The sequence below is a fragment of the Rana temporaria genome, chromosome 12 (assembly GCF_905171775.1).
Source record: "Rana temporaria chromosome 12, aRanTem1.1, whole genome shotgun sequence".
Lineage (NCBI taxonomy): Eukaryota > Metazoa > Chordata > Amphibia > Anura > Ranidae > Rana > Rana temporaria.
The window spans coordinates 91,043,275-91,060,051 of NC_053500.1; the positions used below are offsets into that span (position 1 = coordinate 91,043,275).

Below are 16,777 nucleotides of genomic sequence, written 5' to 3' on the forward strand. Positions count from 1 at the left end.
CTTGATTGACAGTCTTCCGAGAGGCTTCCGACGGTCGCATCCATCGCGTCACTCGTAGCCGAAAGAAGCCGAACGTCGGTGCGGCTCTATACTGCGCCTGCGCACCGACGTTCGGCTTCTTTCGGAAAATCGTGACGCGATGGATGCGACCGTCGGAGAAGCCTCTCGGAAAGACTGTTAATCAAGAAGGAACGCCCGCTCCCGAAGCCCATACCCGGAAGCGACGGAAGAGGATGCATCTCGTAAACGGGTAAGTACAGGTCATATTTTAAAATAAATAGCCGATTCCCCTAGACAAAACGAGCATCCATCTAAGGGGAAAAAGTGCCCTCTAAGGGTGAACCACCGCTTTAAGCTGATGTCGCACAGCACAGAAGCCGGGATGGGACTGACACCACTCGCCGTACTGAAGAAAAAGTTAAGGTAAGGTCGCCTGTCTCCTCCCCTTATCTAGCAGGCTGTCAGTTTTCACACCTCTCAGGGTCTTCGCACCTGTAATTCCCTCCTCCCCCCTGGCCTGTACTCCACTGAGGAGGGGGGGGGGGGGGCCACCAAAAACAGATGTGAGCCTGGCACTGTGAAAAACGAAAAAAAATAAAAAAATTTAGATATGTTATAGCAGAACGTACAATTTATATTTTTTTTAAATTGGTCTTTTGTTAGAAAAAAATAAAACAAAAAAAAATAATAAAACGCAGAGGTGATCAATACCACCGTGCAGTTGTCAGCTTAAGTTACGCAGTGCACAAAATGGCCTTCATGAAGGGGGGGGGGTAATTTAGATTTACCCCCCCCTTAATGACAGGCCATTTTTTTTGCGATGTGCACTCCCGTAAGTTAAGCTGACAACTGCGCGGTCATGCAACACTGTACACAAATAAAAATTTGTATTTTTTTTATCTTGTGGTATTTGATCACCTCTGCGTTATTTTATTCTTTTTTTTTTTTTTAAAGACCAAATTTGAAAAAAAATAAAATAAAAACATTTTACTTTCTGCTATATACACATATCCATTTCTTTTCTTTCTTTTTTTTTACGTTTTTTCATAAATTTAAGCCAATGTTTTTGGTACAAAATATCCCAATAAGCATCTACAAACTATGGGATATATTTATGGCATTTTTAAAAATTTTTTCTAGTAATGGCGGAGATCAGCGACTTATAGCGGGGCTGCGATATTGCGTCATTGTAGGAACCAGTGACTCTAATACAGTGATCAGTGCTAAAATATGCACTGTCACTGTACTAATGACACTGGCTGGCAAGGGGTTAATCATCTAGGACAGGGGTCTCCAAACTTTCTAAACGAAGGGGCCAGTTTTACTGTCCTTCAGACTTTAGGAGGGCCGGAACTGTTGTGGTCACTGGAAATAGAAAAATGTTCCGGTATCAGCAGAAGTAAACAATGCCCCATTTTTTGGTGTCAGTGAGAGGAGTAATGACCCATCATTGGTGTAGTTGGGAGGAATTGTGCCTCTTTGTTGGTGTCATTGGAGGAATTGTGCCCCTTTGTTGGTGTCATTAGGAGAAATTGTGCCCCTTTGTTGGTGTCATTGGGAGGAATTGTGCCCCTTTGTTGGGCTTATATTAGAAGGGAATTTGTTCCTCATTGTTGGTGTCATTGGGATAAATTGTGCCCCTTTGTTGGTGTCATTGGGAGGAATTGTGCCCCTTTGTTGGTGTCATTGGGAGGAATTGTGCCCCTTTGTTGGTGTCATTGGGAGGAATTGTGCCCCTTTGTTGGTGTTATTAGAAGGAATTTGTTCCTCATTGTTGGTGTCATTGGGGATAAATTGTGCCCCTTTGTTGGTGTCATTGGGAGGAATTGTGCCCCTTTGTTGGTGTCATTAGGAGAAATTGTGCCCCTTTGTTGGTGTTATTAGAAGGAATTTGTTCCTCATTGTTGGTGTAATTGGGAGGAATTGTGCCCCATTGTTGGTGTAATTGGGAGGAATTGTGCCTCATTGTTGGTGTCATTGGGAGGAATTGTGCCCCATTGTTGGTGTTATTAGAAGGAATTTGTTCCTCGTTGTTTGTCATTGGGAGGAATTGTGCCCCTTTGTTGGTGTCATTGGGAGGAATTGTGCCCCTTTGTTGGTGTCATTGGGAGGAATTGTGCCCCTTTGTTGGTGTTATTAGAAGGAAGTTGTTCCTCATTGTTGGTGTCATTGGGAGGAATTGTGCCTCATTGTTGGTGTCATTGGGAGGAATTGTGCCTCATTGTTGGTGTCATTGGAGAATTGTGCCTCATTGTTGGTGTCATTGGAGGAATTGTGCCTCATTGTTGGTGTCATTGGGAGGAATTGTGCCCCATTTGTTGGTGTCATTGGGTTAAATTGTGCCCCTTTGCTTGGAGTCATTGGGAGGAATTGCTCGCCCCTTTGTTTGGTGTCTAGTGGAACTAGAAATTGTACCCCCTTTGTTGGTGTCATTGGGAGAGGAATTGTGCCCCTTTGTTGGTGTTATTAGAAGGAATATGTTCCTCATTGTTGGTGTCATTGGGATAAATTGTGCCCCTTTGTTGGTGTCATTGGGAGGAATTGTGCACCTTTGTTGGTGTCATTGGGAGGAATTGTGCCCCTTTGTTGGTGTCATTGGGATAAATTGTGCCCCTTTGTTGGTGTCATTGGGAGGGAATTGTGCCCCTTTGTTGGTGTCATTGGGAGGAATTGTGCCCCTTTGTTGGTGTTCATTAGGAGAAATTGTGCCCCTTTGTTGGTGTCTTTGGGAGAGAATTGTGCCCCTTTGTTGGTGTTATTAGAAGGAATTTGTTCCTCATTGTTGGTGTCATTGGGATAATTGTGCCCCTTTGTTGGTGTCATTGGGAGGAATTGTGCCCCTTTGTTGGTGTCATTGGGAGAATTGTGCCCCTTTGTTGGTGTCATTGGGAGGAATTGTGCCCCTTTGTTGGTGTTATTAGAAGGAATTTGTTCTCATTGTTGGTGTCATTGGGATAAATTGTGCCCCTTTGTTGGTGTCATTGGAGGAATTGTGCCCCTTTGTTGGTGTCATTAGGAGAAATTGTGCCCCTTTGTTGGTGTCATTGGGAGGAATTGTGCCCCTTTGTTGGTGTTATTAGAAGGAATTTGTTCCTCATTGTTGGTGTCATTGGGATAAATTGTGCCCCTTTGTTGGTGTCATTGGGAGGAATTGTGCCCCTTTGTTGGTGTCATTAGGAGAAATTGTGCCCCTTTGTTGGTGTTATTAGAAGGAATTTGTTCCTCATTGTTGGTGTAATTGGGAGGAATTGTGCCCCATTGTTGGTGTCATTGGGAGGAATTGTGCCCCATTGTTGGTGTTATTAGAAGGAATTTGTTCCTCGTTGTTTGTCATTGGAAGGAATTGTGCCCCTTTGTTGGTGTCATTGGGAGGAATTGTGCCCCTTTGTTGGTGTCATTGGGAGGAATTGTGCCCCTTTGTTGGTGTTATTAGAAGGAAGTTGTTCCTCATTGTTGGTGTCATTGGGAGGAATTGTGCCTCATTGTTGGTGTCATTGGGAGGAATTGTGCCTCATTGTTGGTGTCATTGGGAGGAATTGTGCCTCATTGTTGGTGTCATTGGGAGGAATTGTGCCTCATTGTTGGTGTCATTGGGAGGAATTGTGCCCCATTGTTGGTGTCATTAGGAGGAATTGTGCCCCATTTTTTATGTCAGAAGATAAATTATTGCCCCAAGGGCCAGATAAAAGCAAGTAAAGGGCCACAGTTTGGAGACCCCCTGATCTAGGGCAATTAAAGGCTTAACTGTGTTGCCTAACCAGTTATAAACAACTCCCAGTTTACTGAATAAGAATATACCTGGCGAGTAAAAATGCTGTCCCCCCCAGATTTGTAAGGGTTCCTACACCCATGACTACAGCCGCTCTCTTACGTTACGAGTGAAGCTCTTGGCCCCGCCCCCTTTCTGTTATATAGCACGCGAATACAGCCTCCTGTGTCCTCTGTGCACACTGCAAAGTCTGTCATCGGGGCCCCAATTCACGGAATTATGGGTAATCTCATGCAGTATGTCACAGTATCTGGTAATCTCATGCAGTATGTCACAGTATCTGGTAATCCTGTGCAGTATGTCCGCAGTGAAGGCCGCAAAGCCGCGGCCTCAATTACCGGCTGGCTCCCAACGGCCGGTGCGGGCCAGCCGGTAATTGAGGCTTTGCGGCCTTCACCGAAGGAAGCTGAGGCCTGCAGAAGGAATCTAGGAGTGGCCATCTTGTGGTGGCCGTTGGCATTACAGGTTACATTACAAGTAGCAAAAAACAGCAGTTCTAATGTATTTTTTCACTGCCCTTCCCTCTAATTAGAACCCCTAAACATTATATATATTTTTATTCTAACGCCCTAGAGAATAAAATGGCGGTTGTTGCAAAACTTTCTGTCACACCGTATTTGCGCAGCGGTCTTACAAGTGCACTTTTTTGAAAAAAAATACTTTTTTTAATAAAAAAATAAAACAACAGTAAAGTTAGCCCAATTTCTTTTTTTTTATATTGTGAAAGATAATGTTACGCCGAGTAAATTGATACCCAACACGTCACGCTTCAAAATTGCGTCCGCTTGTGGAATGGCGACAAACTTTTACCTTTTAAAATCTCCATAGGCGACGTTTAAAAAATTCTACAGGTAGCATGTTTTGAGTTACAGAGGAGGTCTAGCGCTAGAATTATTGCTCTCTCTCTACCAATCGCGGCGATACCTCACATGTATGGTTTGAATACCGTTTACATATTCGGGCGCTGCTCATTCTGCGCGCGAGCTTTGGCTCCTAACTTTTTTAGCTGACTCCTAGATTCCAAGCAAATTTGTCAAACTCTGTAGTATATGATGTACAGAGCCTTGTGTATAATGTGCAGCCTGGTATTTGATGTGCAGAGCCCTGTGGTATATGATGCAGACCCCGGGTAAAATCTTGTAGTGGGTCGGATGTGGTTGTCATGCCATAGTTTGGAGACCCCTAGTCTTTACTTCCTTTCAAGTGTGCAATCTAAAGGCAAATACCCCAAAACAACAACTGTTACTGATAGCTGTTTTTCGAAGATAAACTGAAAATTCCTGGTTGTGTTTTTCACATGGCAATATTGAATAAACATGCATCCAGAACACCTTGAAAAATGTGGTGATCAGGTTGAAGCTACATAATGTACCCTGTTCTCTGAAGTCTATTGCCAGTATAAAAGCCAGCCACAAACTCAGCACAGGGATGGTGGGAACCCATAATAATGGGCACAACGGGTGTACAGACCTGGGAACTCAGCACAGGGATAGTGGGAACCCCTCACAATGGGCACAGCGGGTGTACAGACCCGGGAACTCAGCACAGGGATGGTGGGAACCCCTCACAATGGGCACAGCGGGTGTACAGACCCGGGAACTCAGCACAGGGATGGTGGGAACCCCTCATAATGGGCACAACGGGTGTACAGACCCGGGGACTCAGCACATGGATAGTGGGAACCCCTCACAATGGGCACAGCGGGTGTACAGACCCGGGAAACTCAGCACAGGGATGGTGGGAAACCCCTCATAATGGGCACAAGGGGTGTACAGACCCAGGAACTCAGCACAGGGATAGTGGGAACACCTCATAATGGGCACAGCGGGTGTACAGACCCGGGAACTCAGCACAGGGATGGTGGGAACACCTCATAATGGGCACAGCGGGTGTACAGACCCGGGAACTCAGCACAGGGATGGTGGGAACCCCTCATAATGGGGCACAGCGGGTGTACAGACCCGGGAACTCAGCACAGGGATAGTGGGAACACCTCATAATGGGCACAGCGGGTGTACAGACCCGGGAACTCAGCACAGGGATGGTGGGAACACCTCATAATGGGCACAGCGGGTGTACAGACCCGGGAACTCAGCACAGGGATAGTGGGAACACCTCATAATGGGCACAGCGGGTGTACAGACCCGGGAACTCATCACGGGGATGGTGGGAATCCCTCATAATGGACACAGTGAGGCTACAATTAATGGGCACAGTGAGTCTGCATATGACGTGCACAGTGAGGCTACATTTGATGAAATAGACACTTGGATTTGGCAGCCATACCTATCTTATAAACTTACCCTGATTCTCATTTGACTCATAGGTACTGATCATTGTGGAATTTGTTTTTCAAAATGAATGACAATTCAGTTCTATCTTTGAAGCAAGTGCCCTTCACAAGGCGTTCAGATGATGAAAAAAAAAGGATAAAGGAGCTTGGACCACATCAACCCAAATTGCAAATCCAGCAGAGGTCAAGTGATCGTGGTCGAGTTTACACTCGAAGCTTTTCCCCCACTTCATATAACAAATGGAGTTGGCTAGCTGGATGTGATGTGACAAATGCCTATTATTGCTTCCCCTGTTTGCTTTTTCGAAGTCATGGTACTGACACGTTGTGGGTATCAACAGGAATTTGCGACCTAAAGCATCTCACTGAAAAGTGCAAGCGGCATGAAATGACGAAAAGCCATCTTGACAACTTCATGAGGCTTGAGTTTTTTGGGAAGCGTAGCATTGGCGAACAGCTAGATGCAGGCTACAGAATTGGCATTAGAAAACACAATGAAGAGGTCACAAAAAATCGTCACATCCTGTCTAGAATAATAGACTGCGTAAAATTTTGTGGTGCATTTGAACTGGCTTTGCGTGGCCATGATGAAAGCGAGAGATCAGAGAATCCTGGGATATTCCGTGGCTTGGTGGATTTTGTTGCTTCTCTTGATGGAGTTTTGCAAGAGCACCTTGAGAATGCCACTGTTTTCAAGGGAACTTCAAAAACTGTGCAGAACGAGCTTTTGGACTGTATGTTGTCTGTTGTGAGGGAGCACATTATCCAAGAAGCACGGAGCAGCGATTTCATCTCAATCCAGGCCGACGAGACCACCGATATTGCCACACAGTGCCAACTTGTGATTGTACTGCGCTACATTGATGCCAACAACAACGTACAGGAGAGGTTTTTGGAGTTTATTCCTCTGCAATCTACTACAGCAGATTCCATCGCTACAGCACTACAAGAGCGCCTTGCTGTCATCCTTCCAGAGGATCAGAAACATAAGCTGATCTCCCAAGCTTATGATGGAGCGAGTGTGATGAGGGGTGCCACTGCAGGTGTTCAGAAGAAGATACAAGATGTGTACCCAAATGCCCATTATATCCACTGCTATGCACATCAGCTGAACCTAATAATGCAACAAGCCACTTCTCAAATTCCCAAAGTGAGACTATTTTTTGCAAACCTTGGAGGATTTGCCAGCTTTTTTTCAAGATCACCCAAGCGCACAGATGTGCTTGATAAAATAGTTGCTCATAGACTACCGACATCAAGCAGTGTCAGATGGAACTTCCACAGCCGTGCTGTCAATACGGTGTTTGAGCACAGAGAGGACCTCATCCGCTGTTTTGAAGAAATCCGAGACTCAGGTGACTTTGACCCTGTTACCATGAGAGAGGCAGCAGGCTTTGTCGCGATGCTGGAGGATCGGGATTTTAAATATTTCCTGACGCTTTTCCACACCATCATGCCCCATGTGGACTTCCTCTATGCCAAACTCCAGAAGAAGGACATAGATTCAGTCCACATTAAGGGGAGCATCGAGCAGTTCCAGAAGGACGTTATGAAGATCAGGTAGCAGCTGTATTCCTCCTTTTACATGTGTTGTTGTTGTTATTATTATTATTATTATTTTTATTATTATTGTTCATACATTTTGCAGAGATTCTATCCCATCCCTGGTTGACCAAAGCATTCAAGGTGGTTCTCAACAGAGGAGGCGGCGCTCGCTGAATCTGGGAGAACATAAACGCATTGCATCTGAGGTGAGTTTTTATTTGTTGCAATATTTTTCTTTTTGATAGCTCTCTAAAATAGATATGAAGATTATAAAGAAAAATATTTTTCTTACAATATTCATATAAAAATGATGAGATCTGAAAGGATTTGTTATTCCCTCTAGTGGATAACATGAGTATTACAGCCTTCATCTGTGTTAGCTGCTTGAGCATCAGAAATACATGAAACCTGACATATTTACTAAGAATGTCATGTTCATGTTTATGGAGTTCTGAGAAGTTATGGATTCAAAACCACTGAAACTGATCTTCTTTTATAACTTAAAACTGAACATTTAAAATGACCAGTTTTAAGTTATGAAGGGAGATCAGTTTGTCAAGTTTCCTGCATTTCTGATGCTCAGGGAGCTAACAGAGATGACATTGACATTTGTCTTCACTACATAATTTTTGTTTTTCTCCTTCAATCCATAGGTCTGTGATACCATACTTTTGCACACCATGCAACGTTTCTTCTTCACAAACCACCTTGTTAGTGCCACCTTGCTTCAAGCAGACAAGTTTGAACAGTACGCAATGGAGTTTCCGGAGGATGCACTCAGTAAGACTTTGAAGGCCTATCCACAGCTCAATAAAAGCTAGTTAAAGACAGAGCTTAGTCTCATCTACTGCACAGACGAGTTCAGAAAATGTAATGGTGCTGTGGACCTACTTCAGCTGTTTATGGAGAACAATCTAAAAAAAGGATTTAGAGAGACTGTCACTCTTCTGAAGATCCTGATCACCACACCCATGACCACAGCAGAAGCTGAGAGGTGCTTCTCAACCTTAAAAAGGATAAAGACTTTTTTGAGAAATTGCATGACCCAGGAAAGGCTGAATGCATTGGCCATGCTGTCCATGGAAAAGAGAGTGGTGACAGAGATGACTGATTTCAACCAGAAGGTCATTGAAAAATTTGCAAGCCAGAAAGAGAGGCGAGCAAAATTTTTTTTCAAATAATTATACTGGTGCGAATGTGAATGTGGCATTCATTTGTATTTAGTCACCTTTACTTTAAGATTTTTTTGGTTGCTGTTTGTTGTGCAATAAAGTTTGTTTACTGTTTTAAAAAAATTCACTGATTCCTGCTAAATTTATTGCATTATTTAACAGTTGACTTAAACATTAAGGTTTTCTATATTTTATCTAGCAGGAATGACACATAATCACCTGCTAAATGCAAATTTAGAGTCCTTCATTACTATCGGTGTAATTTTTCAGTTTGTTTGTGCCGATCTGTAAGGCTGTACTATATACTATGATCTGTGATGCTGGGGCTGTATACTCTGTGGCTGTATACTCTGTCCTGTGATGCTGAGCTGTATACTCCTGAAACTATGGGTGGAAGCAAGTGGAATACAGGGGATGGAGTAGATGGATTATATAAGGTGTACAATACAATAAGTTGGAGGTGCCAAACATAAATGGGCGGGTTCTTGCGCCCCCCCATCCTAAAACTTCACCAGCCGCCACTGGCTAGATACCTATGTAATCATATTTCTTGAATATAAACAGGCATATTAAAATAGTTTTAACCCTGTATCTTCAGAAAACATCGTAGTGGCCGAACAAATGTGTCTGAAACGACTGTTATTTTCTAAGGTCCTATATTCAAAAGCAACAACATGGAGCAACATGCAAGTTCTGAAAAACAAGAATAATAGGGACACAGGAGAAGTACATACTTTTTTTAAGCATTCTCTTAATGCTCCTTAACTGTTCCGGCTCCCTCAGTTTGAGGTCTGACCACCTCTTTCTGAGCTGCTCCTTTGATCGTTTCACCCCAAAATGTCTAGTCAGACTTCTTTGCACTTTATCCATAATGCCTGCCATCATAATTAGACTTTAGCAAGATTTCCGCCATTTCCGCGTAGGACATGTTCGATGCCTTGTATCTGCTCCACGTTTCTGACGGTTCCTCATCAGGCTCTGGGCTTGTTGTGTCGTCGTTCGACAAATTTATAATTAGACACATGCTCATCTGATTCCGCCACGTCGTCTTTTCTGGATGTTCTAGGCCTAATTGGAGACACCTGCTTATCTGATTCTGCCATGTCATCGGTTCTGGATGATCTAGGCCTAATTGGAGACACCTGCTCATCTGATTCGACCATGTTGTTGTTTTTTGATGAACTAGGCCTAATTTCAGACACCTGCTCATCTGATTCCGCCATGTCGTCATTTTCGGATGAACTAGGCCAAATTTCAGAGACCTGCTCATCTGATTCCGCCGTGTCGTTTGTGCGCCGAAAGAGATTATGAGATCAGCATGAAAATTTGTACAAAAAGTTAGTCAGAACTGTGTAAATATCAGCAGCAAAAGAAGTTCATTATTGTACCATTCTAAAGATGATTTAAATGCGCAGCATTTAAACGATGCAATAATTTTTACAGCGTGACGAATGTGCTATCTCCATTACGAACACTAATTTTATCGAGGAAAACAGTCGTGTGTACGAGGCCTCAGAACAGTAAAAATTGTAAAGTCGGTGTGGTGCTGCTCTATAAAGTAGATAATAAATTAATTGATACTGGTTTTTTTTTTTAAAGATATTTTTATTAGGTTTAAGACAAACCAACAAACAGAAAAACATACAAACAAAAACACCAGACAACCTAGTCATAAACATCAAGCAATACACTCAAACATGGAAAAATAAACTGACATCAATGCAATATAAAGTAGGCACAGTGGTAAAAGGCTCAGGTATAATACCGGGATATAGCAAAAGCAGAGGTCCAGACATTAGAGATCCGTGAGGCACGGCCCATCAATGGTCAAGCAAGAGTAGTACAATCAGTGCTGGGAGAGGGTTAGCGGACTAGCCAACCATCTACCCCAAATTTTGTGGAAGGTTTTGTTCCGTTTCCGGAGTTCAAAAGTAAGTTTATACAGTGGGATTGCGTCATTGAGTTTTAACCAGAGCGATTTCAGAGAGGTCTGTGTCCCCTTCCAGGACAGTAAAATTACCTTTTTTAACATAGAAGAAGAGTATACGGAGCAGTCTCTTGGCATGTGATGATAGGTGTAATTCGCCAAAGATGCCTAATAGGCAGTTCTTGGGGTGGATAATGTTTAGGAGGCCCAGCGCCGATGGGATGAAAGCACCCACTTGTTCCCAGAAGTCCTGGACTACCGGGCATGTCCAGTAGCAGTGTAAGAAATCGGCCTCACAGCCGCGGAAACAGGCAGCTGAGGGCAGGAGACGCATCCTGTGTAACCTAGCCGGAGTGAGGTGGGTTTGATGGAGAATTTTGACCTGTATGATGCGGTCCCGGGAAGCAATAACAGAGGTTTTATACGTATCACTAAATTCTGACCAGTCCTCGTCTACCAGGGAGATGTCCAGAGAGGTCCATTTTACCTGGGCTTTGTGAAACCTGGGGTTAAAGCCAGTCATTAGGGCTGCATAATAGGTGGAGACAAGTTTAGTGGAATCTTGCTGTCTGAGCAGTTTTTCCAATGGGGGCAGGTCAGTGGGATCATCCTGGGGAGCCAAACTGGGCACGGATAGCGTGCCTGAGCTGGTAGTAATAAAATAGGTACGATCTTGGTAAATCGAAATCTAAACGTAGCTGAGAAAAAGATTTAAAGCCCTGAGCATTGTACAGGTGGCATAAATATTTAACCCCCTTGGAGTACCAGCGATTGGGATCAGGAAGGGAGTATAGTTCCTGCAGATTGGGGTTAAACCACAGGGGGTTGTTGGGAGATTACAGCCAGGTGTGCCTGAATACTTTAGTGACAATATAACGAAAAGAGGAAAGGGAAGTGGCAAGTAGGGAGGTTTCCGGGGCGATCTGGGACACGACCTCTGTAGATAATATTATGTAGGGTTTGCAGAGAAGATGCGATGGCTCCCTCCGTGGAGGTAGAGGCACTGGCCAGAACCGGGCACAGCAAATCGTGGATGTGCACCAACTGGGATGCCAAATAATATAGAAAGAAGTTGGGAAATGCCAGGCCTGCCAAGTGCGCTGGCAACCGTAGTGTTTCAAGTGCTACCTTGGGGGAGCCACCCTTCCACAGGAAAGTAGTACATATTGAATCTATACGTTTAAAAATAGATTTAGGTATTTTGCAAGGGGAATTGGCAAGGATATAGAGTAATCTCGGTAGGTAGATCATTTTCAGGACGCTGGCCCTCCCCATAAAATCCAGAGGCAGATCCTTCCACTGCTTGGTCTGCTCCTGAAGGCGGACCAATAGAGGATCTAAGTTATTGGCGACATATAAAGATAAAGGGGTCTGCACCAGAACCCCAAGGTACCTAAAGGAGGATACCACTTGAAGCTTGGAATCCGGGTGAATCAGGGGAGGCTCAGCCACATCTAGGAGGAAAAGACTAGACTTATCCCAATTCACCCGGAAGCCAGAATAGTCTCCAAATGTAATAATCTCCACCAACAGGGCCTGAAGTGATTCATTAGTATCAGCCAGATACACCAATGTGTCATCCGCATAAAGTGAAATGCGCTCCTCTATATTAGCAATTGGGAGTCCTTTAATTGAGGGGGAGGAGCGAATGCGAACCGCAAGTGGCTCCATGGCCAGGGCAAACAAGAGGGGCGACAACGGGCACCCCTGTCGTATGCCCCTAGTAATCGGAAAGGGGCCAGTGATAGAGGAATTGACCCGCACCCGAGCTACAGGGGAGGTGTAAAGGAGTTTTATCCATGCTACAGCACGGGGGCCAAAGCCATACATCTGTAACACCCAAAACAGATATGGCCATTCCACACTGTCGAATGCCTTGCAAGTGTCCAAAGAAACAATAGCACGAGTGGGAGGACAGTCGTGTGGATATTGCAGGTTTTGAAACAGCCTGCGGATATTCATTCTGGTGGACCTGCCGGGGATAAAGCCCCCTTGGTCACTATTGACCAAGGACGTGACTACAGTGTTCAAACAGTTTGCCAATATTTTGGCCAGAATCTTAACGTCCACATTAATAAGAGAAATTGGACGGTAAGATTCGCAATTAAGTGGGTCCTTACAGGGTTTTAATAGAAGTACAATCAAAGCCTCTCGCATCGTTGGGGGGAGGATCCCGACATCTAGAGCTTTGTTATAGGTTCGCAAAAGAAAGGGGCACAAAAGGTCTTTAAATTGTGAGTACCATACAGTCGGGAAACCGTCAAAGCCCGGAGTCTTGTGTGCAGGCATTTGTGAAATGGCTGCAGCAATTTCCTCAACCCAGATAGGTGCATCCAGCACTTCACGCCCCTCCGTTGACAAGGAGGGGAGAGATATGTCAGCCAAGTAGTCATTCAATTGGGAGTCATCGTAGTCAACCCTAGAGGTATACAGGTCTTTGTAAAAGCATAAAAAGGAGTCTAGGATATCCCCTGGGTTGTCACTGATGGGGCCTTGAGCAGTAAGGATATGTGGGATCGAAATGGGAGAGTGGTCAGGTCTAGTCAGATATGCCAAGAGACGTCCGGCTTTTTTACCATGTTCAAACGATTTTTGTGTTTTTGCGTGAGATCTAACAGACGGAGTTCATACTCCCTACGGCTCTGTAACCATGCCTCCCTCGTGTCAGAGGCAGGGTTAGAGGCATAAGCAGACTCAGTACGTACCATAACAGTCTCAAGTTCCTCTGTAAGCATCCGGTTATTTTTGCGCAAGACCCCTGTGATGGACATGAAAGTGCCCCTCAGAGTTGTCTTAAACGCGTCCCATTCAGTGGAGGGGTCTACTGTTCCCAGATTATCCCTCCAATAGTTTGTGATGCCTGTCCTGCATTCTCCCTGCACTACCTCGTCCTCCAACCAGTATAAGTTCAGGCTCCAAATAGCAGGCCCTGAACCTGGGAGGAGGAGGAGGTCCACTGAGAGAGGGGCATGATCAGAAACCCCTCTAGGCAGATATGAAACGGCAACAGGGAGGGTCTCAGCCGGAGCAAACACCATATCTAGTCTGGACATGGTGTGGAAAGAGTCCGAATGGCAGGAAAAGTGGCGTACATCCGGATTTTTCCTTCGCCACACCTCTGTAAGGCCATGAACCTGTACCCAGTCTTGAAAAGAGGGAAAGGGTCTACCTCGACCACCCAGGTGGTCCATAGTTGGATCTAATATAGCATTAAAGTCCCCCACATAAAGTAAGGGGCCAGGGGGTCTAGTCAGCAGCTGAAGTGACAGTCTAGAGAGTACCTCCACCGAAAACGGGGGGGGGGGGGTCACATAAATGTTCACCAGGGTAAAGGTCACAGTAGAAATTTGCAAAGTAAGAACAATAAACCGCCCATCAGGGTCGGTTTTAACTTGTACCGTCTCAGCCGGGAGAGATTTGGCTAGAAGGATGGAAACCCCCCTGGAGTAATTGGTATGAGTGGCAACAACCACGGGCGTTTTAGAGCCCTTGTTTTAGAGCCTGTAAGGTGAGTCTCTTGGAGGCAGATGTGAGGGTGAAATTTTTTTAATACTGAAAAGACCAGGGATCTCTTCTGGGGTGCATTCAGACCTCTAGTATTCCAGGAGACTATCCTTAGGGGCTTTGCCATTGTAAAACATACAGTAGTAAATAAGCACAAAGTAACAAGAATATAAATGACCAGACAGGCCGCGCCACCTGAAGCACATACATGCACATGAGTAAAAAAAAGTGCGTGGATTCGCCATCAGGACACCATGAGCCAGCAATGAAATAATAAAAAACATTAAAAGTCTGCCATAGGCAGCAACCTGAGAAAAAATATAGGAGTCAAAAAGTGCAAAAAGGAACAGATTAAAAAAAGAGAACAAAAACACCAACAAAATCCCATAAAGTCTAGATAAAATCCCTTGCCCCCCTCCCCTCTCGGCCAACCCCAACATAGCGAGCCTTGGATCCCTGAACTGTAAAACGAAAACCCCCCTCCTTAAACTGAGGGAGAGCTGTACCGTGGCCTCGCCACTAACTGGTATGGGGGGGTGTAGTGGAGTCCAGAGTGACTTCCGAGCAGCATTGTAGGGGTGAAAAGCATCATAGTCCAACAGCGGATGCAGTAGATTGCAGAGTAAACAACTGGCAGTAGTTGTAGGGGGATAGTAGGCCTGTTAATAAGGGGGACGTTCAGTCTATTAGGATTAAAGATGACAGGGTAATAGTTCTCAGGCCTATTGCAGGGAGACGTACCATACCTTCATGAAAATTCGGATCACAGTGCAGCCAAGGCAAATGAGTTCTCCAAAATGGAAGGATGGACATATCCATAATCAGTTCAAGGAAAACATAGAGGAGAATGCAGGGGCCTAGGACCACAGATATTAGGCAGCCCTGTGCCTAGGAAGAACTCCATATCGATCATTGAGCCAGGCCATAGCCTCCTTGGGGTTGTTGTAGAAGTGCGCTTTACCCTCATAAATGATGCGCAGCTTGGCGGGAAAAAGCATGGTGTAGGAGAGGCCCTCTGTACGCAGGCGGGCCTTCACTGCCGCAAAGGAGGTGCGTTGTCGCTGGACATCTGCTGAAAAATCGGGGTACCGTTGTATTTAAGTGGACCCTTCTCCCAGGCCAGGCGCAGAATAGCAACTTTGTCTTGGAAGTTGAGGATCCTTGCTATAATGGATTGTGGGGGTGCTCCAGAAGGTGGGGGATGCGGAGGGGTGCGATGGGCACCTTCAATGACATGTGAAAATTATGGTGCATCAGTCCCAAAAATGTCCCTCAGCCAATTATATAAAAAAAATTCTGGGTGGGAGCCCTCCGCCCTTTCAGGGAAACCAACGAAGCGTAGGTTGTTCCTCCTCGAATGATTTTCCAAACTGTCGATTTTGGTGCAGAGGGCCACCATTTCCCCAGTATGGTCCCTCACTGTAACAGCTAAGGGGTGGACAACATCCTCAAGGGAGCTGATACGTTCTTCAGCCTCCCCAGCTCTGTCCCTTAAATTTTGCACATCTTGCTTCAGGAGAGAAAAGTCCATGCGGACTGATGCAATCTGTGCAGTGAGAGAGGCCTTGCAGTCCTGTATAGCATGCATGATGGTGGCCAGGGTGGGCTCAGCAGGAGGGGAATCAGGGCCTGAGCCATCCTCGCTGTCTATGGGGGAGTCCTGAGACTGCAGGGGGTCTGGCTGTGCACAGTGGGGAGCAGGGGCAGATTCACTCACCAGAGCCTGTGATTTCTTGTGAGGAGTGGAGATGGGTGGCTGCAGCCTCACACCATGCTGCTCTGCCTGTGTCCTAGAGCCATCTTGCCATCTGAATCGGGCCTGCTGTTCCGCCGCAGTTGCTGGCGCGGGTGGCCCGTATTTCACCATGGATGCCAGCCTGGAATGTTCCCACTACCGTGGGGAGTATTTAGAAGTTGGTCTGGTGCAAATCGGATATAGGATGCCTGTAGGATGCCACTCGGAAGACAGAGCTGAAGTCTCACAGGTCTGTTCCCTCTGCCATCCGGACACGCCCCTCCTTAATTGATACTGTGTTTACAAAATGTGTGTAACACTGTACACCAGATACCAGATCTCAGCTAGTATGTGCTGTGAATGCGGTTTACCCCCTTGTTGGGAGAGCTCTCTGGTGAGTGCAGAGCAAGAGGGGGAGCACGAGTTGAAGCACAATGCATACTTTTTATGAATATACATGGCTGCTGAAGCACTTAATAATGTTATCAATGTATACCTCCAAAAACATTATGCTATTCCTAATAAATATGTGTCACTAAATATATACCATAAATTCCTAAAAATGGTAATATCTCTTAGATCTGTAAAAAAAATACATGTGATCCGCAAATAGTACAAAGTTCATTTTTTTAAACCGCACAAATTTATCAATAAACCTAAACGCTACTCAATTAAGTCACAAGGGGTCTGCTCCTTAACTTAATCAGTGCTAAAAAAAAATAGTAAAGTGCAAATGTGTGCGCAGCAGGGATAAAGATCCACTCTGTGGTTTAACCATTGCAATTCAAATAAAACATTTCAAAATAAAAAAAATGAAATTAATTCTCTACTG

General features: G+C 45.1%; 2 protein-coding genes across 2 annotated transcripts in view; both read left to right on the forward strand.

Moving 5' to 3' along the window:
• Positions 1 to 16,777, forward strand: part of MLX (MAX dimerization protein MLX) — a 198,371-nt gene that overhangs the window by 146,993 nt on the left and 34,601 nt on the right.
• On the forward strand, positions 5,955 to 9,079 carry LOC120919596 (zinc finger MYM-type protein 1-like). The gene is made up of 3 exons (XM_040331814.1): positions 5,955 to 7,622; positions 7,711 to 7,813; positions 8,261 to 9,079. Exons 1-3 carry the CDS (start codon positions 6,127 to 6,129, stop codon positions 8,426 to 8,428), a joined length of 1,767 nt encoding a protein of 588 aa, XP_040187748.1. The 5' UTR covers positions 5,955 to 6,126; the 3' UTR covers positions 8,429 to 9,079.

Bases quoted from the DNA above. Each gene is read 5' to 3' on its own strand.
- LOC120919596 (XM_040331814.1), top strand. From the start codon at position 6,127: ATGAATGACAATTCAGTTCTATCTTTGAAGCAAGTGCCCTTCACAAGG. The intron at 7,623-7,710 runs GTAGCAGCTGTA...TACATTTTGCAG, and splicing joins AAGGACGTTATGAAGATCAG to AGATTCTATCCCATCCCTGG. The intron at 7,814-8,260 runs GTGAGTTTTTAT...TTCAATCCATAG, and splicing joins ATAAACGCATTGCATCTGAG to GTCTGTGATACCATACTTTT.